Source organism: Protopterus annectens, chromosome 2.part1 (assembly GCF_019279795.1).
Source record: "Protopterus annectens isolate FY-2018-M chromosome 2.part1, PAN1.0, whole genome shotgun sequence".
Classification (NCBI taxonomy): Eukaryota; Metazoa; Chordata; order Ceratodontiformes; family Protopteridae; genus Protopterus; species Protopterus annectens.
In genome coordinates this window covers 1,872,041,546-1,872,063,934 of record NC_056729.1, presented here as the reverse complement: position 1 = coordinate 1,872,063,934, position 22,389 = coordinate 1,872,041,546, and the positions used below count along the sequence as shown (strand labels likewise).

Sequence of the window (22,389 nt, the reverse complement as noted above, 5' to 3'; positions counted from 1 at the left end):
CCATTAAAAATTTTAGCACTGACATAGTACTCCTAGATTAGTTAAATCCTGCTGGTAGACATTGTGTCCACTAAAATTAACAGAGCCGGCTTTAGGTATTTGTGCTGAAATTTTTATTTTTGTTCTAAGGCAAAGTTGGTGGCTTTTGCAGTTGCCCGCCCCTACTGTAAATTTGATCTGGTGCACTCTTCCCAGTCCCATCTCATTAGCTCATTCTACCTAATACAGAGATAATTTCGGAAGGTCAAACCCCTTAGTCCCTTAACCTTGAATTATCTTCTGTTCCTCCTCTCTCCATTTCCACTTTATAATCAAAAAAAAAAGAAAAAAAAAACTTTATTCAGCTGCTTATATTTTTCTGTATTTGTGTTTCTTCCTATTACTCTCTTACTTCATCTTGCTTTTTCCTGCTACTTGCTGCTTGTTCTCTAAAGTGTTCAACTGCATCTTTTCGGTTGCAGTTCCTACTGCTTGCTTATAGCCTGTCTAAATTGTGTTATTCTAAGCCTCTTAGTTTTGGTTTAAGCACTTGGGCTTTAGGCCCACCCCTTAGCTCTCCCTGGCCTTTCTCCGACAGATTCTGACGAACATGGATGGACAATTTCCTACAGTTACTCCTGTCAGTCTGGTTGATATGGGCATCCTGAGAGTGTAGCAACTGCCTCATGTGCACAGACAACCATCTACTACTACCACCTCGGAACGCAATTTGTGAGAGATGCAATTACATTAGGAACCTAGAGTCCATGCTTTCTCCCTCTCAAGCCAGTATATTTGGCACCGAGAAGGTTGTCAACACAATCACTATACCTCAAACACCACCCACACCTACACAACACACACCCACATATGCGGAGGTCCTCAACATAAACATACCCCAACAAAAGAGACCTCCGAGGCAAAAATACACGCAATTTCCGCAGCCAGCCACACCACACACCATGCATAGTCCACACACCTGTGTCTCAAAGCCACTTAGGCTTAATCTTAAACCCAACATATTAGTCAAAGGAGACTCCATTATAAGACACATAGATGTGCCTCTCGCCAGGCTGGATAAGGAGAAAGCCACGGTTAGTTGTCTGTCAGGTGCCAGAATCCACCATATCATATATGCACTCAAGTGTCTCAACAACAGGTACTGTTATGACTGTCATAGTCCATGTTGGCATGAATGACTTGAGACGTACCTGGACTACAGTATATGAAGAGAGACATGATTGAGCTTGCTGATTATGTGTCTGAGGCAGGTATGTCCCTAGCCATAAGCAGCATTCTACCATTACCAAGAATGATGCCTCAATACAAACAGAAAATGATTGACTTTAACAACTGGCTTAGTCATTGCAGGGGGATCCAGTACCTGACAGCCTGGGAAGATATGATCAACAGACCATGATGCTTTGCTAGAGATGGCCTGCATCTGTCTCACCTGGGCTTCAGGCTTCTGGAAAAGGCTCTTGCCTCCCCTATAGTGTACATACACTTTTTTTAGGAAAAGTGATGATGTTAAAACTACCAACATTAAAAAAAATTCAACAAAACACAAATTAAAGGTCATGTTGCTAAATTCTAGGAGTCTAAACATGAAACTGTACTCATTGCAAGTATTCTTAACCCTGGAAAATGCTGACATCTGTGCAGTCACAAAAACCTGGTTCAAAGCTGCAGAGAGCACCCCAGCCTTACCTGGTTACTCATCCTATCATACATTCAGACCCCAAACTGTGGGCAGTAAAGCCAAAGGAGGTGGAGTTTCAATATACATTAAAGACATACACACCTCCAGGCTGGTCAAACAGCATGACACACAGGAGACACTCCAAATGCAGTTAACCATTGATAAGACCACTATTCAAACCATAGCTAGCTACTGGTCCCCAAGTGACCCGTTGAAGCCTTTAATGCATACACTATGCTCTCACCTGAAATGTACATTTTGTACATATTGTAAATAATGATACTACTCCTGAGTATCTTGTTGTTCTACATAATTGTTTTTTCTACTTCATTGTTTCTCTTATCTTGTATGCCAGTTTTATTGTTATCTAAAGCATGTATGTACACTGTTATTTCTTTGGAGCTTTTCTCCCCAGGACTCCACTGAAAAAGGACACATTATGTCCAGTTGGACTTATCCTGGTAAAATAAATGTTAAATAAATAAATAAAATAAAGATGCCCAGTCTGCCTGTCTGGACCTGTTTGAATCTATCAAGACTCAACTCTTTACAATTATCCTGGGTGACTTTATCTACCCAAACATAGATTGGAAGACCTACTCATGCCAGAACACAAATCACCAGAGATTCCTCAATTTTGTCAATGCAAATGCCTTGGAACAGCTAGTCAATATCCCCACAAGAGGTAATAATATCTTGGAGTTGGTATTAACCAACATGAGTAACCACTGCAGCATGCCTACAGTATCATCCTCTCTGGTAAGATCCGACCATAAAGCGGTCATTTTCGAAGTCACCATCTCCCCCAACCCCCCTCTAGCTAGGATCAGACATAAAAACTTCTCCAAAGCTGATTACAGCCTCCTGAGGGATGATATAAACAGCTTCACAGCCCCCTCCCCCTCTTAGGAACTGCCACAAATATCCAAAATTACACCAAAGCACTATACAAACATTTATATAGATGCATGGAAACTGGAATACCCAACAGGATTAAATCATCCTCCGCAAAGAAGAATAAACCTGTCTGGTGGACATCTGCAATAAATAAACACTATAACAAAAGAAATAAATTGCTGTCCAAGACCAAGAAGGAGCAGGTGCCCAATTGGAAGCAATGTCTCCTTAGCCTGAACAAGCAAATAAGAGCACTAGTGAAATCCTCCAAAGCAAACTTTGAGTCCAAACTGGCCACATCTACTAGAGACAATCATAAGGCCTTCACATATGTTCACAACCTCAAAGGAAGCACCCAGATCTGTTCAGAAATGGTGGTCAAGGACACCACATATACAAATGCCATAGATATAGCAAACTGGCTGGCTGACAGATTCAGTGAAAACTTCAACCCTCTGTCCCCCACATCAGTAAATCAGGACATCCCCAGTACCTGCCCCTTCCACTTATATCTAGGGAACAGGTCATCACTGGTCTCTCAAAGGCAAAAAATACAGCCTCCATGGTACCCGATAACATCCCAGGCTGCATCCTACATGAACTCAGGGAGGAACTTGCAGCACCATTAGGTGCCTTATTCATCCAAAGCCTAAGTACCGGCTTCATCCCAGCTGAGTGGACTGTCATTCCTTTGCACAAAAGTGGAGCATCCACCGATCTGGAAAATTATAGACCCATCAGCCTAACTAGCCTGATCTACAAGGCCATGGAATGGATTATCGTGGACCTCGTTAACAAGGACATTGGCAACCTCCAAACACTCAAACTCACACAGTTTGGCTTTGTCAAGGGGAGGTCATGTCTGTTAAATTTGTTCAACTTCTTTGAGACAGTCACCAAAGCCATGGACGAGGGAAAGATGGTGCACACCACCTACCTTGACCTGACCAAAGCCTTCGGCACTATTCCTCACTCGGGCATAATAGATAAACTCTCTCAGCTAGGCATCATTCCATATGTTACCAGATGGGTAGCAAACTGGCTCACTAATAGAACCCACCTAGTCATAATAGGGGAAGCCAACTCAAGCAGTAGACCTGCAACAAGCGGCATACTCCAGTGTTCAGTCTTGGGGCCTCTGTTATTTGGGATATACTTTTTTGAGGTGCAGGCCAAACCAGAGGGCTATGGCTGACCAAGTTTGCAGATGAGTGCAAGCTGGGCTCTGTCATCAATTTCCCTAGTGATATGGACATCCCCCAAGAGGGTCTCACTCAGACCAATGACTGGTGCCAGAAACATGGCCTCAAGCTGAATACCAAAAAATGCATCATAATTCCCTTTGAGGAGAGTGATATCTCCACAAATTATCACATTAATAACACTGTCCTATGCATGCAATCGGTCGAGTGGGATTTGGATACCCAGGTTGATAGCAACCTGAATTTTGACCACCATGTTTTTTTCCATTGTACTGAAAGCCTTCTACATGGCCCACCTCTTAAGTAAGGGTATCTCATCCAGGGGCAAGGAGGTTATAACATCCCTGTATTCTTCCCTTATAAATTCCATTATTGAATATAATTCCCCTTTCGGCATGTACCTCACAAAGCACATGCAGCAGCTGGAGAGACCACAGAGGTTCCTCACCAGGAGAATCCAGGGCCCCAAACATCTACCATACACAGATAGGCTTAAAGACCTTTGTCTCTACTCAGTTTCATGCAGATTCCTCAGAGGTGACCTCTGTCTGCCATACAAGGCGATCATGGACCCTGCCTTGATGGGACTGCTGCATATGCACAAGTCAAGCTCAACTCAGGTAACACGCACATGCAGCCTCTACCTAGTTTGTGACATCAAGAGCACTTGTTGGCAGAACAGATTTCTGTCCCATAGACTCCCACATCTGTGGAATAGACTCCATCTCCATATCAAGCAGAGTACCTCTTTACCCCTTTTTAAGCGCAACCGGGATAATTGGATGGGAAACATAAAATACACTCCTGGGATTCCACCATGTCCCTGCTGGACAGGGGCATCGGGTGCTGACTTGTCTAAACATGGGCTAAACTCTTGGCTAGGCTTCTAAGAGCATCAGGGCCAATAGCCTAGTAACTTCCTATGATTCTATAATAGCAGAATAAAAGCTCAAAATCAGAAGCACTTTTTAAATATTAATCTAATTCAATTAAAAGTAAATAGAAGAATGCATTTTCCATCAATGTGCATTTTTAGGTTCATAGGTTCATAGGTGTATACTAGGCTAATGGCCCTGGAGCCTTTACAAGCCTAGCTCATAGAAGTGCCCTGGCATTGTGCTGCCCGACGTTAGTTCCCAGTGCCTCTATCAAACAGAGTCACTGGAGTGATCCCCGGGGTGAACTTTCTATTTCCCATCCACTCATCAAGATTTCTCTTGAAGAGGGCCAGTGAGGTGCTCTGCTTGACATGTATAGGAAGTCTATTCCAGAGCATGAGCAGTCTCTGGGGTATGAACCTGTCTCTCCAGCATCCTCTGTTGATTGTGGTAATGTGATTGAGGTCTCTGGAGCATGTGGTGAGAAGGGATTGGGATTTCTTTAGATGTAGCATTTATAACAGAGCTGGGCCAGACATGGCTTTCAAGTCAAGCAGAGATCACCTCTTAGTTGATATGAGACAGAGAATAGCTGCAGTTTTTTGAGTCTGTCCATGTAGAACATGTGTTTAAGGCCTAGGATCCTCTTCCTGAGGTACTTTTGTGGCCTCTCCAGCTCTTGCAGGTGTCTAGTGAGGTACATGCCAAATGGGACATTATACTCTATGACTGGTCTAATGAGGGAAGAGAAGAGAGAAATGATGACCGCTTTCTTCCTGGATGCAATACCCTTGGTAATGAGATGTGCCACATAGAAGGACTTTCTGACCACAGTGGCAATGTGGTGGTAGAAGGAGAGGTTGCTGTCAACCTGTATCTCCAGATCTCTTATAATGCCTTCAGTGTTCAGTGGGTTCCCATTGATGTGGTAATTAGTGGGAACTGAGTTTTTCCCAAAGGGGATGACTACGCATTTTTTGGTATTAAGCCTAAGGCCATGGTTTCAACACCAGTCATTGGTCTCAGTGAGGCCTTTCTGTAGGATGTCTGCATCACTTGGGGAGTTAATAATGGCTCCCAGCTTGCAGTTGTCTGTGAACTTGGTCTGCCAGAGTCCCTCCGTGTTGGCCTGGACTTCTGAGAAGTAGATGCCAAACAGGAGAGGACCCAGGACCGATCCCTGTGGCACTCCACTCGTGACTGGTCAGCAGTCTGACTTGGAGTCCGCTACTTTTACACAGTGGGTTCTATCTGTGAGCCAATTTGCAACCCACCTAACGATACAGAGGTTGATGCCTAGTTTGGTGAGTTTATCAATAATTTCTGACTCAAGGTAGGCTGTATTTTGGACAATAAGAAATATGAAACTCTAATGTCTATATTTATTGACTGCAATCCTGAATTGTTATTTGCTAAAATAAGTGCAGAACTAGTTTTTCTATTACTTGTGTTTGTGTGTGTGTGTAACTAGTATTGTTATGGCTTATGCCATGCACTAGTGTGTGTCTGTGTGTGTCTGTGTGTGTCTGTGTGTGTGTGTGTGTGTGTGTGTGTGCGTGTGTGTGTGTGTGTCTGTGTGTGTCTGTGTGTGTCTGTGTGTAAAACTAGTATTGCTATGGCTTATGCCATGCATGAGTGTGTGTGTGTGTGTGTGTATGTGTGTGTAACTAGTATTGCTATGGCTTATGCCATACACGAGTGTGTGTGTGTGTGTGTGTGTGTGTGTGTGTGTGTGTGTGTGTGTGTGTGTGTGTGTAACTAGTATTGCTATGGCTTATGCCATGCATGAATGTGTGTGTGTGTGTGTGTGTGTGTGTGTGTGTGTGTGTGTGTGTGTATGTAAGAATGACATTGATTTTTACATGTGCACATGGCCAATAGTATAGAGTCATATACATTACTCTTCTGGCTAGCAGTAGAGAATGCATTTAAAAAGTTATTATATTTCATATAATATATCACAGAACATTCAGACACAGAATCTTCCAGGAGTCTAGTGGCCCCCACACTCCCTACTGTGTAAATGGATTTTGATGTGGACTTAGTGATGGCCTCTGACCTTAACCACACCCATTCTAAAACCAGCCCTGGTCAGATGTGTGTGTACAGAAGGTTTATGTAGGTTATATGGGGGACTGGGGATCGTGTGGTCATTACTTCATTAATTTTCATTACAGTCAAACCTTTGAGGTATGCAAAGGAGGTCATTATAGCTTGTGTTTGGGCTGGGGTGTAGTGTGGTCATTGTTTCTTTCACTTTTCTTACAGAATTCAGAGGTGTTCAAAGATGGTTACTATACCTTGTGTAGGGGCAGTGCACTGTCTATGACAGCTAAGTGGAATACATCATGGTAATTATTTTTCACTTTCCTCACAATCACACATCAGGCAACAGGTGGCTGCCTTTAGGGGTTAGGGGTGAGAAGTGAGAAGGCATGCTATATATCTGTATGACAGCAGTCACTTGAAACACGTCTGTGGTCATTTTAACCTCTGTTTTCACCCCAGTATAACATCAGAGGGATGCACAGGTAGTGATTGTTTTTTGGAGGGTAAGAGAGGCAGTCCATATTCCCCAACAGGATATCTGTAGCCACACAACAATTGGCTTGATGGTTTATTGTGAGCAACTATTTTGTCAGCTTTGAGCATTAAGCCTTTGGCACATCTTAGATCTTCCTTGGAAGACAAAAACGAAGTATCTTATTTTCTTTTTAATTGACTCTCAAATAGAATACTAATCACAACTAAGTTCTGAGTGAAGCAGGATTTATCCCCAACTGGAAAAATGTACCCACTTAAACTCCAACCTCCTGGATAAACTGTGTAGGCTATGGGTAAATATTGCTTCACCTACAGTGTGGTCTCCCTAAATGTGCTGAAAAGAAATGCACATATATGTACATGTGTGAGTGAGGGGAGGACGGGTGTGGGTGGGTGTGTGCATGTGTGTTGTGTGCATGTGTGTGTGTTTGAGCATGAGTGTGTATGTGTGTGAGCACGAGTGTGTGAGCGAGTGTGTGAGCGAGTGTGTGTGTGTGTGTGTGTGCGTGTGTGTATACGTATGGGGATGTGGTTGTGGTCATGGTAAGTAGAACAGCATGTTAATGCCAAAGCTATTGGATATACCAAAAGTTTTGGCATTAGGGGTCAGAGTACATATGTGGGTGTTTGTGGGTTAGAGTAAGGGCTAGGGAAGGGGATCGATTCAGTGTTGTGAATGTGTGCTGGTGTATAAGAAGGGGATCGATTTAGTGTTGTGAATGTGTGCTGGTGTATAAGAAGGGGATGGATTCAGTGTTGTGAATGTGTGCTGGTGTATAAGAAGGGGATCGATTCAATGTTGTGAATGTGTGCTAGTGTATAAGAAGGGGATCGATTCAGTGTTCTGAATGTGTGCTGGTGTATAAGAAGGGGATGGATTCAGTGTTGTGAATGTGTGCTGGTGTATAAGAAGGGGATCGATTCAGTGTTGTGAATGTGTGCTGGTGTATAAGAAGGGGATCGATTCAGTGTTGTGAATGTGTACTGGTGTATAAGAAGGGGATCGATTCAGTGTTCTGAATGTGTGCTGGTGTATAAGAAGGGGATCGATGCAGTGTTGTGAATGTGTGCTGGTGCATAAGAAGGGGATCGATTTAGTATTATGAATATGTGCTGGTGTATAAGAAGTGTGTGTCTCTTGCTTTAGAGGCTGTGTTAGGGTGTAGGTTTTTCATACGATAATCTGTGGAGCTAGGTTAGGGGCAGGTATAGCATTAACAAACAGTAGTAAGGGGGCACATTTAAAAGTGGGTTTTACAAATAATTAAGATTTTTGACAAAACTTAGTCAGTTTGCAGTGAAACCCTCTTCTTCTGATAAGAAGGTGTGTATAATGAAATCAGGTAAGTGATTGTTTTTTCTTAAAGAATATCAGTAACAACAGTCAAAATAAAAGACTCCTTAAAGACACAAGACTTTTTATAAGAAAGCTGATCATAATGTGGTGTTGAGCGTCTACAGAAATATCCATTTTATATTGCTGGATATATTGAATGATAGTCAATTAATTATGAAACGATTTTTAAATGAGGACTTTTCTTGTATTTTATTGTTATTCAGTATACAGAAAATTCAAAGGTATGCTGAAACCCCCCTCCCCATTTGACTTTTTGTAACTACTGGCAATTCAAATAAACATTTGTTATATTTGTGGACAACTACATTCAAGGGTTTTATTTCCACGGTCTGTGGTCATATCAAGGATGGCTTTTTTAAGCAATGGAAAAATAAGTGTTTAATGATATTTTTTAATGTTCTAGCTGATGCTACTGAATTATATACTTTAATTCAACAATACTTGGTCTTAACACTTTCAGGTTGCTTTGAGTAAAATGTATTTAACCAATAATATTGATAATTTATGTCTACTGAACATCATTTAAAATAAATAATTATTTTTTGAGAAGGATTACTATGTTTTAAATGTACTGTGTTTAGAAAACACATGGCTCACTAACACAATGGGCACTCACAGTTTATTAATTCAGATAACAATAAGAGTCAAGCAGTTAGAATTTCAAAATTAGTTTCAGGTGGCAAAGTGTTTAAACAAGAAATTAAGATTTATTTTTACAAAGAGATCGCAGCAATGCTTTGCATGTTGACACAATTTTTAAAGAAATGACAAAAAAGCCAAGAAAAAAGAAGCAGACCAGTGTATAAACCTATTTTGAGTAACATTGGACTCATGGAAAACATATGTTCAGTCAATAATACAGATGGAAGGGCAATTACTATGGCTGTGGATTATATTGCTGATAGTTAAAAAATGAAAAATAGTCATTGATAATTGGAAAATTATAAACATTTATCATGAATTATTTAAGGTAAGAAACCTCAGAACTTGAAACTTATGTTTAAGCATCAAGAAAAGGATTTTAGAGGATTTCAGACATAAAAGCTTTATAGTACATTACAATGCAATTTGTGCAACAAAATAGATTTAGAGAACAGTTTTTGTATGCATATTCCTGGTTACGTAAGAACTGCAGGTACAGAAATATATTAAAATTAGTTTTAGCAGGTGCTGTTTATGCTGCAAAATATGGTACCTGTGATGTATTGTATATAGGAAAAAACACACACAGGTTAAATCAGAGATGCATTTATGCACATAAAACAAACAAAAATGAATGAAAATTGTTTGTATAGGCATAGTACTGTTTATCCTCAATTCAGAAAATGCACCTTTTCTGATTTAGATCATGTACGTATCTTTAGATGAATGGGACAGTGGCTTTAATTAACTGCTTGTAAAAAGAAAGTTAGAATAGCAACATGAACTTAATACTGGAGTTCACCCTGGTATTTTTAGTACGTGTCTTTTAAATCTGAATCATATATCGGAAACAAAAGTAGTAACATTGGATATTTGTTATTTTTATCATGTTTGAAAACAGGTATTTGCTGGTTTTTGAATTGGGTTTATATTGAAAAATTTAAATAAATTAAAACCTAAACTAATGATTTCACTTGCTGTTGCATTTTTTTTTTTTTTTTTTTTTTTTTTTTTTTTAGTGGTCATTAATTGCTGTCATATACATATAAAATCTGGAAAACATAAAGGCTTGGAGTGTGATGAATGAGATATCATGCTCTCCATGACAAGATTTCAAGTCCTTTGTGGATGACATTCCTTCTAAACTGTGATCACAAAACAATTAAATCACTAAACTGCAAACACCATTTATCATTAAACAGCTGAAGAAAAAAAAGCATTACTGCAGAAGAGGCTTGTCCCCTCCCAATATCCCCAAAATAGGGGGCTGCATTATTATGCCTCTGTTACCTATATATAACAACTCCAATGTTATAGAATCTATGCAAAGTAGAAGTCTCCATGGCATTGTGACCTCAGTCTCTCTGGGAAAAGCCTAGAGTTGCCCATTAATGATTGTTAATATCGGACTCGTAATTAGTGTCTTGAAAACAAGAGTTGTTCCCTATATACTCTACTGTGCGTTTACGGAATAAGTGCCTTTATAACTGATGAAGCAAGGAGTCATGAAATAGGGTTTCCTAATCCTACACTAGGCCTCTACACACTGAATTTATGATATGTTCAAATTTTTCTTTTCACATTGTTGTTTAAAATATATTTCAATGGAATACAATAATTGCACATTCTAAATTGAGTAAGTCTTACATAGTTTTCATAGGTTTTGTGGATAAGCTGTCTTGTGGGAGGTTTTCTACTATACCTTTGAGTTAATTTTAATCATTCCTAAAGTGTCAGGTGAAATTTAGCAGCGTATTAAGGGTTATATTCATATATGTCAGGGATCCATATTAAAATAACTGATCCTCATAAAAGTGCAGTGCAAACTACGATGAGCAAAGAACTGAAACCACAGCTAAGTACACCCCCAGTTGGTTAAAAGATTGTGCCTTCTCTAAGTTGTGTAGTACACAACGAAACCATACACAAATAAAAAGTAATAAAAGACCACATTTCTTAGCATCTAATTAAAAATAACACACCGTGTACCATCTAACTACTAAACATACTAGCTCAAGATACACAAACAAATGCACACACACACACACACACACACACACACACACACACACACACACACACACATGAAAAAGGAGAAAAATATGCATTATATCTCCATGACTTATTAACTCCATAATCACACAATGTTGGAGAAAGTATACAGACAGAAAGGCAAGAGACTGCATTTGATGACATAGCACATTTCATCAAACATTTCCATGTGATAAATCAGATGTCAACAAGATATTTATTAAAAGCTACTATGTTTTATTTATTTATTTATTTTACATTTGTTTACCGGGATAGTCCAACTGGATACATGTCCATTTTCAGCGGAGGCCCGGGGAGAAAAGTGCCATATAGACAGATTTATATAGATTACACATAAGTTAGCAAACAATTATAAAAACAAAGTGATTATATACAATGGGATAGTAGTGTTCCCTAGTAGGGACTCACAATTCTCATGGACAGACAATTAAAAGTAAGAGACATCAGACATCAGACTGGAAGCAGAGCTTGGTGATGTAGTTACAAGTTATGATAATTGCAGAATATGCTTTTAGTTTATAACTTAATCAGGGTTGATACATGGGCATAGTCAATTCACTTTGAAATACTGTTTGAGGTTTTTTTTGAAGAGACTTTTGGAGGATTGTAGGGTTATATAGTTTGGCAACAAATTCCAGGTTTTGCCAATTATGTGAGATAATAAGTAGCAATTAATTTAAATTCTCCTTTTTATTGTTTAATCTTATTTAGTCTAATATAGTTCTGACTGGTTAGATGCAAATGTGGTATTCTTTTATTTTGTTTAAAGTTTCTTTTACTTTATATAAATTTTAATTACTTAGATGAAGCTGTTTTTGTGTTTTTTCAGTGTGCATATCATATATGTTGTGTATGCAGAATGTGTGTGTTTTTTTTCTTTTTTTTGTAAGTGTGAATAGTGCTGAATTATGATTGGTATAGTAGTTTGAATGGATAATGACACACATATAGTGGAAATAAATAAAAATATCTAGATTCTGCACTTGATAAAATATATGCATCGCCAACACCTTTACTAGCGTATGTTCTTCATAGGTTCATACATTCATAGGAGGTTATTAGGCTAATAGCCCTAGGGCCTTTACAAGCCTAGCCAGGGGAATTAGGAGAGATAGTTAACTTGATAGATAGACAGATAGATAAAATGATAGATAGCCAGCCAGACAAGCAGGCAGAAAAGCAGGCAGACTAACAGATTGATTTAAATAGAATCTCCTACATGTGTCTAAGGTATGGCCAGGTGACATACATTTCATAGTGCAAACCTCAACAAAACTGAAACGCAAATACTATAAAATATGAGGTTTAGCACTGCCAGTAATGCTACAGCCTACTGTTCTGGATTTAGTGTTGGTAGTTTAGTCACACTTCGCAGGAAGGGAATTATGAGGGGCTTCTGCCATTAGACCTCCAGACTTTAATGTTACATTTCTGAGAATGCATAAGAATGCAGAAAGGGGCTGACATTTTCACTGTATCAGCTCTTCTCACTGTACATGTATGACCTTCATATTAAAATAGTTTGTCTTGGTGGACATAGACTACGATGTTTAAACAGACTATGATGTTCCTTGCATTGCTGGAGCTGGGCGTGTTGCCCCTTGCAGACAGCACTCTTCAAGAAGAATCTTGATAAGTGGATGGGAAATAGGAAATACACCCCGGGGATCACTTCTGTGGCTCTGCTCAACAGGGGCACAGGAAAATAACTTTCTTGGGTGGTGTAAGCCAGGGAACCTTGTTGACTAGGCTTACTTAGGCCCTTGGGCCGATAGCCTAGTACCTACCTATTAAATGTCTAATTGCAGTTATGGTTATCTACTCCATTTTTGTTTCTGTTTTACTTCTCAGGCTATTATAAAACAATTATCTGCTTCAGTAGACTATACAACTGGCAACTTTTGCATAATCATCAGGTGTGAGTCAATAAAATCTGCTTTGACTGCCCTAAATAGATTTTGTACATTTACTATTCCCTGCATTAATCACAACTGAAAATCTTGAAGTCATTCATCTTTGAGATTAAGTCACTTTCATTTTTACTTATTTTTTTATTTTATTTATTTACTTTGTAAGTTGAGGTAGAACACTAATCCCAATGGATCTTCTTTCAGGTTTAGTCTTGTGTAGAATTTGTGCGTCTGTGTCCATACTAATGTTCACTGGGTGGTCAGGTTTCTTTCCACTTTCTAAAGGCTTCTTATCTACATATGAAAAAGCCAACACAATACTATTCATGCCAAAGAATTTGAATTTATTTGAAATTTTATAACTCCCCTTCCAGATCAGTGTCCTAATCTATGCCCCCCCCATGCACCCTCTTTGTAGCTACCTCACTTACTTCACTTGAATTTTGTGTTCAGGTAAGGTATGGCAGCTGCTTACCTGAGCTGGTATTCAGGACATAGTGAGGACGGATGCCCATGCAAGCTGTAAGACTCCCAAGACCCAGACTTTAAGAAATTGTTTTTTGAAAGCCTGGGACTCAAGCACTTGTATAAGAAGCAAAATAATCATTAATGATGACCAAATGAACAGTCTTAAGACATCAAACACATACAGATGAAAGAATTTACAAAGCTTGCTCTTACATTTGGAAAAGGTATAAAGGATGCTAAATGGCACAGTTGTGGTAATGGGTAAGGTCTTTGCCGCTCATGCACAAGGTACAGGGTTCAAACCTGACCTCTATCAATGCCAGAGTTGAGTTTGTATGTTTTCCAGTTGCCGTGATGACTTCTTTTCTTTCTACCTCCCAAAAATATACTAGCTGTTGTTACATCAATCTCGTCCAAGAATGGAGTTGCAGGCAGCAACACAGACTCTAAATGATGCCTATGAGGGGAAGAGTCACCTAGACCAACTGATTTGGGTATTGACTGTGGTTCACAGTATCTTCTAGACTGAAAAATATGGATCATAGACTGTGTACCATGTCAGGGTTAGCTGCTTAATGATGTAAAAACCAGCTCTTGTTTATTTGGTTGTGTTGACTAATATCAGTAAAAATGGGCATGAATATTACCTGGTGATAATTGAGTTGAGGACTCAGCCTACTCCAGTTTATGCTAAGGACTCATGCTAATGGTGGGAAGAATCTATTGTCCAGTGTGTGCCTGCCATAAAGTACATCAGCCCTGGATCAATAAGCTATTGGCTGGCTGGTGTCAAATTGCCCAGCTTGGTTTATCTGAGATAGCTCTGTTGAGCAAAAGCTGTGTGCCAAACCAATTAACCTGTAAACATGAATTAAGAATTGCTACACTTAACTATAGACTTACTGACAGGAATAAGATAGGAAGTAGATGACCATGATGCTAGGATGGACACTGGACATCCTCTGTATACAGGAGGCTACTCAGGGGGAAGGATGGACTAAAAGTGGTGTAAGAATTGCAGTGAGGAACAGGGACAGACTCATGGCACTCAGGCTCCAGTGTAATGATAGGGTACTATTCCTGAGCTCAGCCTAGGCCCCACTGTAGGGCGGTGAAAGTCAGCAAAATAGTGCATTCAAATAGCAGTTGAAGCACCTAGATAAAGTAGGACACCGGGAATTGGTGTTAATAATGGGTGACTTGAAGGCAGATATTGGGACAGACAAAGCAGGATATGAGGAAGTGCCTTGGCCTACATGGGTGGGACAACAGGAGTAAAGAAGGAGATGTCATTTTAGACTTCTGTCTGGCAAAGGGCTTGATAGTGGTGAACACACAGTCCAACAAGAGAGACTTTCACAAGATCACATACCAAAGTGGCTAACATGCAACACAGGTAGACTTTCTATCACTGAGGTAAGAATCAGTGATTGCAAAGTCATCCCTGGTAGAACAGTCATGCCAAAGCACAAACCACTGGTTGCCACAATCAGCTGCATGTAATTTCCAGAGAAGGCTCTAGGGTCAACAGAGACTAAGCTGAAAATCCGGAATTTGACTGGAGAGAAATCATGGCAATTCAAGGGATTATTCAGGACTCCAGCTCCTCAGGAAGAAGAGGAATAGATGAAGTTGACGAAGAATGGCAGCACCTTAAAACAGCATGTTTGAGGACTGCAGACCAGATATGAGGCCCAGCCAGGCATGGAAGTAATATAGATATAGCTAGAGGTGGAATGCAGAAGTCCAGGAAGCCATAAAAAGAAGGAAGGAGTGCAGAAAAAAGTGGGAGATAGAAAATATGAACCAGGCTAAGAAGGAATACTGGCTGGCTAACAAAGAGACTGAGAAAGGAAAAGGCATCTGAGCATGTAGTTGGAGGCTAGATGAAGACAGTGCTGGCAGTGTAAAAAGCTTGAAGGTTAAGGAGCACAACTGCATGAAGATACATGCTGCTACTGGGAGGTAGTTTGGTTTCCGTAATCTAGTATAGGGGTATTCTATAAATAACACGCTGAAGCAGCAGATTTTAGTAGTTTGTAGGATGTGTCTGAAATTTTGTGCAATGTAATGCTAAAATGGGCAAGCAGTACTCTAACAGTGGCCTCAGCATCTGTATTCCACTCAGTCATCTTGCTTCTGGTGGTAGCAGGTGTACATTTTTGAAGGTAAGCTTGTATTTGTACAGTATTTAGTCTGCTGTGTTTCCTCTATGAAGGTTAAATGCAAGTTACTGTTTCATTGGGAGACCTACATACCTTTTACGGGTTATTGTTGGGATAACGGTCCTTAGTAGAGGTCCCATTTCACTATTTTGATGGTTGGGTGGTCATTGGTGGGTACTATATATCACCGCTGTTAATGTTTTACTGTTGCTAACCAAACCTCAGTCCCTGACCCTGTTCAAGACAAGATTAAAGTCCTTTTGTTGGTCGTGTCGGAGTTTAGCAGGTTGGGGGTTTAGCTTTATATGAGATCTATTTAGAGCGTGCAGCTGATTTTATAACTGAAGAAGAAAATGATGGCTGTTTGAAAAGGAAAATGATAAACAAGTTCAAAGTATTAAGTAAAGTGGAACAGAAAAAAGAAAGAAAATCAAACTTATGTACAAAAATAGTGTAGAGTATTAAAGAGGGGGTAAAAAAGATACAGAAACCGCAGGACATGACTAAAATGTACAAAAAAGGGAAGTTAGGACGGCATGAAATGCAAACATGTTGTATACAAGAAAACATGAAATATGTATGAAAAAAAGCATTGCTTACAATGTGACAAACATCGTATATAAAGACCAAAAAGCATTGCTTACAATGTGACAAACATCGTATATAAAGACCAAAAAGCATTGCTTACAATGTAACCAACATTATATATAAAGACCAAAAAGCATTGCTTACAATGTAACAAACATCATATATAAAGACCAAAAAGCATTGCTTACAATGTAACAAACATCACATATAAAGACCAAAAAGCATTGCTTACAATGTAACAAACATCATATATAAAGACCAAAAAGCATTGCTTACAATGTAACAAACATCATATAAAAAGCATTGCTTACAATGTAACAAACATCGTATATAAAGACCAATATATGAACACATCTATGCTGTTAGCCATCAAAAGACCGATAACGCATTAGCCAAACACATTTTGAGTTTCCCCGATCATTATTTTAAATTTTTGATCATTGATGGATTAAAAATTAATCCTAGAGGAGGACCTTATTCATTAAAGTTGCTTGAACTGGAATTAAAATGGCAAATTAAATTGAACGCAGGTAATTATCCAGGTTTAAATGAAGCTTCTTCAATAGGAATGTTATTGAAATTGAAGAGTTTGGTGAGATAGTTTAGAGTGATTTAATATTAAAATTTAAACCAGTTCATGAAATTCTTATATCATATAATTTATAAATTATTTTGAAAAATAAATCAACATTAAAAACTTAGAGTAATATATTTTTTTGAATTTTTTGTATTTATGAATTTATATACATAAATATCTATTAATCCCTATGGAGTATTAATTGGTAATTTTTGTGTCTGGTTATGTATATATATGTCTCTGGGAAGTTTGATTTGTTTAGTAATTAATTATACATGATAGTATTTACACATTTAGCCATCATTATGAAGTTTAACATCCACAATCTACATTATTTTAGTTTATATGTATACTTTATTTTTAAGAAAATAGATAGGTGTTCGTTTTTGTATTTACACATACATAGAATGTACTGATACTATTAAGTCTTTTACACAATGGGCCGAAGTTCTCTGATAGACTTCATTGTAGCAATTGGTTTCAGGTTACAGTGCATCAATTTTGGTATTATTCATTTGTTGACAGGTATACACTTTTTACTTATATACCTTTAAGAAGATGTTGAAGGTGTCTTTTAAACAAATATTTATCTTAACTAATTAATTGAATTATTGTTTTATTTTTGCGCCTTTTCCTGTATAAAAGGAAAGTGTTGTACAATGTTTTTCATTCTGAAGAAGGCTGTCGTAGTGTGAGCCGAAAAGCGCTTCAAATAAATTTGTCTAATCTACCTGGTGTTCCTGTGTCGACTGCTGTGGATTTACTACTTTGTGTTTGAAATTGCTTGCAATGTGACAAACATCGTATATAAAGACCAAAAAGCATTGCTTACAATGTAACAAACATCATATATAAAGACCAAAAAGCATTGCTTACAATGTAACACACATCGTATATAAAGACCAAAAAGCATTGCTTACAATGTAACAAACATCGTATATAAAGACCAAAAAGCATTGCTTACAGTGTAACAAACATCGTATATAAAGACCAAAAAGCATTGCTTACAATGTAACAAACATCGTATATAAAGACCAAAAAGCATTGCTTATAATGTAACAAACATCATATATAAAGACCAAAAAGCATTGCTTACAATGTGACAAACATCGTATATAAAGACCAAAAAACATTGCATACAATGTGACAAACATCGTATATAAAGACCAAAAAGCATTGCTTACGATGTGACAAACATCGTATATAAAGACCAAAAAGCATTGCTTACAATGTGACAAACATCATATATAAAGACCAAAAAGCATTGCTTACAATGTGACAAACATCATATATAAAGACCAAAAAGCATTGCTTACAATGTAACAAACATCATATATAAAGACCAAAAAGCATTGCTTACAATGTAACAAACATCATATATAAAGACCAAAAAGCATTGCTTACAAGGTAATCCAGAACAAGTATAAAAAGCAAACATACTGCATACACAATAGTGCCAAACATTTATAAAAAAGCAAAAGTACTACAGACAAAATAATGTAGAATGTGTACAAAAAGCAAATATTTTGCAAACAAGGTAATATAGCACATACTTTGCTTTCTCTAATTATGAAAACAAAAAGGAATAGTGCATAAGTAGATGTTTTTTATAAATCATGAAGGGAAATGTTTCAGAGCTAAACTATGATAAAATGACAGCACTTAAAAGTTACTTTAAAGGGAGTAAAAAAAAGATTGTTATAGAGTACAAAATGAGATTATTTATATATTTATTTGCTTTTGGTCGGTGAGATAGTTTGATTAAGCACACATATACCATTTCTACAGAGGTATAAGGAACCAAGCACAATAGTCCATCTGAAAAAAAAAATATTTATTGATTTATTTGCAGTTCGATTACCAGGGAAGTCCACTGGGCCGAATTGACCCATTTTCAGTGGAGGCTCGGGGAGAAAAGCTTCAAGATGCAGTATACAATTTAGATACAACTGATAATTAATATTAAAGATAATATTATGTAGAATAGTTACTCATAAATGCACTCAGTATCATGCATAGTTAAATTCATTAAGTTTGAAGGCAGGGATCACACAGTTTCATTTGAGGAAAACAGATGTGTGTTAGGTGTGGAAACAGTTTACATAAAAATCTTTTAAGAAAATGTAAATACGCTTTACATACACACATCAACAGTAGAATGCTATTTACAATATTTACAAGGTTGGGCTGTGTGAGGGTAACTGTAGGAGTTGTTGAGAGCTTAGAGAGAAGCTATAGAAATTGTTGAGAGCTTAGATAGGCTCATAGGAAGATAACTATGAGAGTTGCAGAGCTTAGGAACCAGAGAGAGAACCACCTTTGATTAGGTTGAGTGAAGGCAGGTACATTTCCATTTAATGGATAAGTGTTTGAATAGTTGAGTTTTGAAGTTTTTTGAGTTTGGTATGGTTCTTAGTGTGGAGGGAAGGGAATTCCATTTTTTGCGTAGTGAGAAAGATAGAAGAAGTTGGCCAGCAGGACGTTTAGGTTTATGGACAGTAAGTTCTGATTTTCAGATCTAAGAGCTCTGTTGGGTGTATAAGAGGGAAGGATGTTAGTTAGGGCAGGACATTTTGTTGGGTGATATATGAGTCTATATGCAGTAGTGAGTTGGAGACTCACTATATTTTTAAGGACACACCAACGAGTCTATATTATATTAGCGAATGCACTGAATTGCAAACGCTATATAATTGACCCACAATCTCTGGAAACCCAAAATGTCGAATGCATGGATCAGCAATTTTTTTCCCAGAGAAAAAAATTCACTGATCTGTAAAAAAAAAAAAACCCTACTTAAATATACCAACTCCAATATCGCACCACAGTGGAGGAAATGGCAAAGTCCTGAAAACGGCCCAGTGATTTTTTTTTTCCCCAAGGAAAAAAATCGCTGTTCCGTGCTTTTGGTATTTTGCCATTTCGCTTAATGATGTTCAACTAAACAGCATTCACAATTGAGTGTGTTGTTTAATATAATAGGGACCCCACCATAACATACATAAATAAATACAATAGCATATTGCAGTAAAGAAAAGTACAAAATATAGAATATGCATGTTAAAACAAAAGTGTACAGATAAAAAACAATTGTAAAGAAATAAAAACATAAAGGCAAGAATGATGAATATGTAACACCATATGTAATGTACAAATGTTTATAGCTATAAATTAAACCATATAATTTCATGCAATATTTAAATTATGGTAAATTCTCCTCATGTGTCATGTATTTCCTTCCTTCAGGCTGGAAGACATTTTTGAATGTAGTTTTTGTCTAGCATTCTTTTGGTTTCTAAACTGGTTGTTTAAATCTTACTAAGGAACTTATAGGTTCATAGGTTTATTTAGGTTCATAGGTTGGTACTGGGCTATCTGCCCGAAGGCATATATTAGCCCAGCCACGTTGTGCATTATGAATCTATAAGGCTATAGAAAATGGTAAAGGAAAATGGAGTGCTTAGAAGAGGGATTATATATACTGGCAAGAAATAAAGAATAGATATAGTGGAAATGAAACCTTCAGGTCAACTTTAACTTATTAATGTGCAACATCTGTACATGAATTTAACACAGATATCATAATGGGGCTGTTGTTTAAAATGCAGTCACACACTTGCACACACCAGCTTGTAAAATGAGGTAATTCTGTTTTCAGCTTTCTACAGTATTCATGCAGCTCTATCCTTGTGATGTACCCCCCCTCCCTGGGTTAAGCTGTTCTCACTTCCTCTCTGACTTTTCTTTCTAACACCTGATACCTTTGACATACTGCCACCTTCTAAATGTTCTTCATCTTTAGGGTTACACATTGCTTTAATTATTCATTTTTCTTTTTTGTTTTGTGACACTTTGCCCTCACTGCCTGTTGACCACCAGTCCCTTCCTGACTAATTGACACATTTGTTCCTCATAACTGAGATGAGAGATGACCAGGAGGGGCTATCATCTAGACAGCCATCAGCTGTAGTTTGCCTTTTTCTGTTTACTTCCTGGTCCTAACTATTGCGAGCCATGAAATGGACTGTTCAGAGATGACATCCTCTCACTTCAGAAGGGGTATTCCCTCAAGTAGTCCCACCCCTTTCCTAGCAGCATAAGTGGTGGTATGTCACCCAGTGAGAGGTTTATAGGCTGTGCTTCATCATTCCTCCTCCTCTTCCCTTGCTCATACAGTCTTGGGGCTCAATGAACCCCACTCATCTATGTTGCAGTCAGAAATTAATCTCCTGCCCCAGAGAGTTGGCTTATAGCCATTCTTTTTCATGTTTAACATTAAAAACTAACATGTCAAACAGTGTGCTATGATAGCACATGCTTCCATTTCATGGACTTATGGAAGCAAAAGTAGTTTTGTGGAGAGGGAAGTAGGCAGTACTGCCTTCTCACTTTGCCTTCTACCATATCCTTCAGGGTCTGCCATGTTTGGTCATTTTAGCAACTCATGGTACTGTCATAGTCTTTAATCTCTCAGTTCTGGCCAAAGATGTCAAACATGCCACTCTCCTTCTCGTCTGCAAAATGCCCTTTGAGTCGATGGGATATATATGAAATGTGATAAGTAAATCAAGTCATATAGATACAGCATCGTAATGGGGAATGGTATGCTAAATATATTTAATGACATGCTAATATTTATTAACTGCTCTGTTGTCAAGTACTGTATTTCACTATTTTAAATATTTATTTTGCTTAATTAACGAAGGCAGTTTTAGGACAACTTCTTTAAACTTAGTTGAAACAGATGCTGTAATAATCATAATTTTGGTAATTATAATCAATCAGTATAATAAAACTGACAATTATGCTATAATAATTATTATGATAATGATGATGAATAATACTTACTCATTGAAGATGGACATTTTTGGAGTGGAAACCCAGAGATTACATTTGGCTGTGAAACCCTGTTCACATCCCCTGTTACATTTTTCTTTAGAATACATTGAAAGCTAGGAAAAGAAAAAAATGTCTTTTTATTCCAAATTTGTATCCACCAAAGATATAAAAAACATTTCAAAACAAGAGAAATATGCACTAAGTAGATATTGTACCAGTGCCACATTCATGCATATGATGAAACAGGTACTTTGCACTTTAACATTGTTTATGAGTTTGTAAAAACTGTAAATACACAAGTAGTCAAGATTTTGATATGTGCAAAACTGTATCATGACAAATAACATGGTTACTCATACCTTTTAACTTACCCTACTATCCCTTCCTCTACACATACTCCCCTGAGGTTACACTCATACCTTTCCCACAGCTATTCTTACGATCCCTTCTATCACACCCTACCCTTCTCTGCTCATGTTATCCTATGCCTTCACCAATATAATCTGTTGCCATATTTCATGACCTCTAGAATATTAATGATCGTTATGATAATCACCTATTATGTAATTGATGCATCTTCCTATGATCA

The 22,389-nt window shown here is 38.0% G+C and overlaps 1 protein-coding gene across 1 annotated transcript in view; it reads right to left on the bottom strand.

Annotated features, from left to right (window-relative positions):
• Positions 1-22,389, bottom strand: part of LOC122794669 (coagulation factor XI-like) — a 565,810-nt gene that overhangs the window by 376,528 nt on the left and 166,893 nt on the right. The window contains exon 3 of the mRNA XM_044063291.1: positions 21,810-21,913. Within this exon, the coding sequence (XP_043919226.1) occupies positions 21,810-21,913 (104 nt within the window). The remainder of the gene's footprint in view (positions 1-21,809; positions 21,914-22,389) is intronic.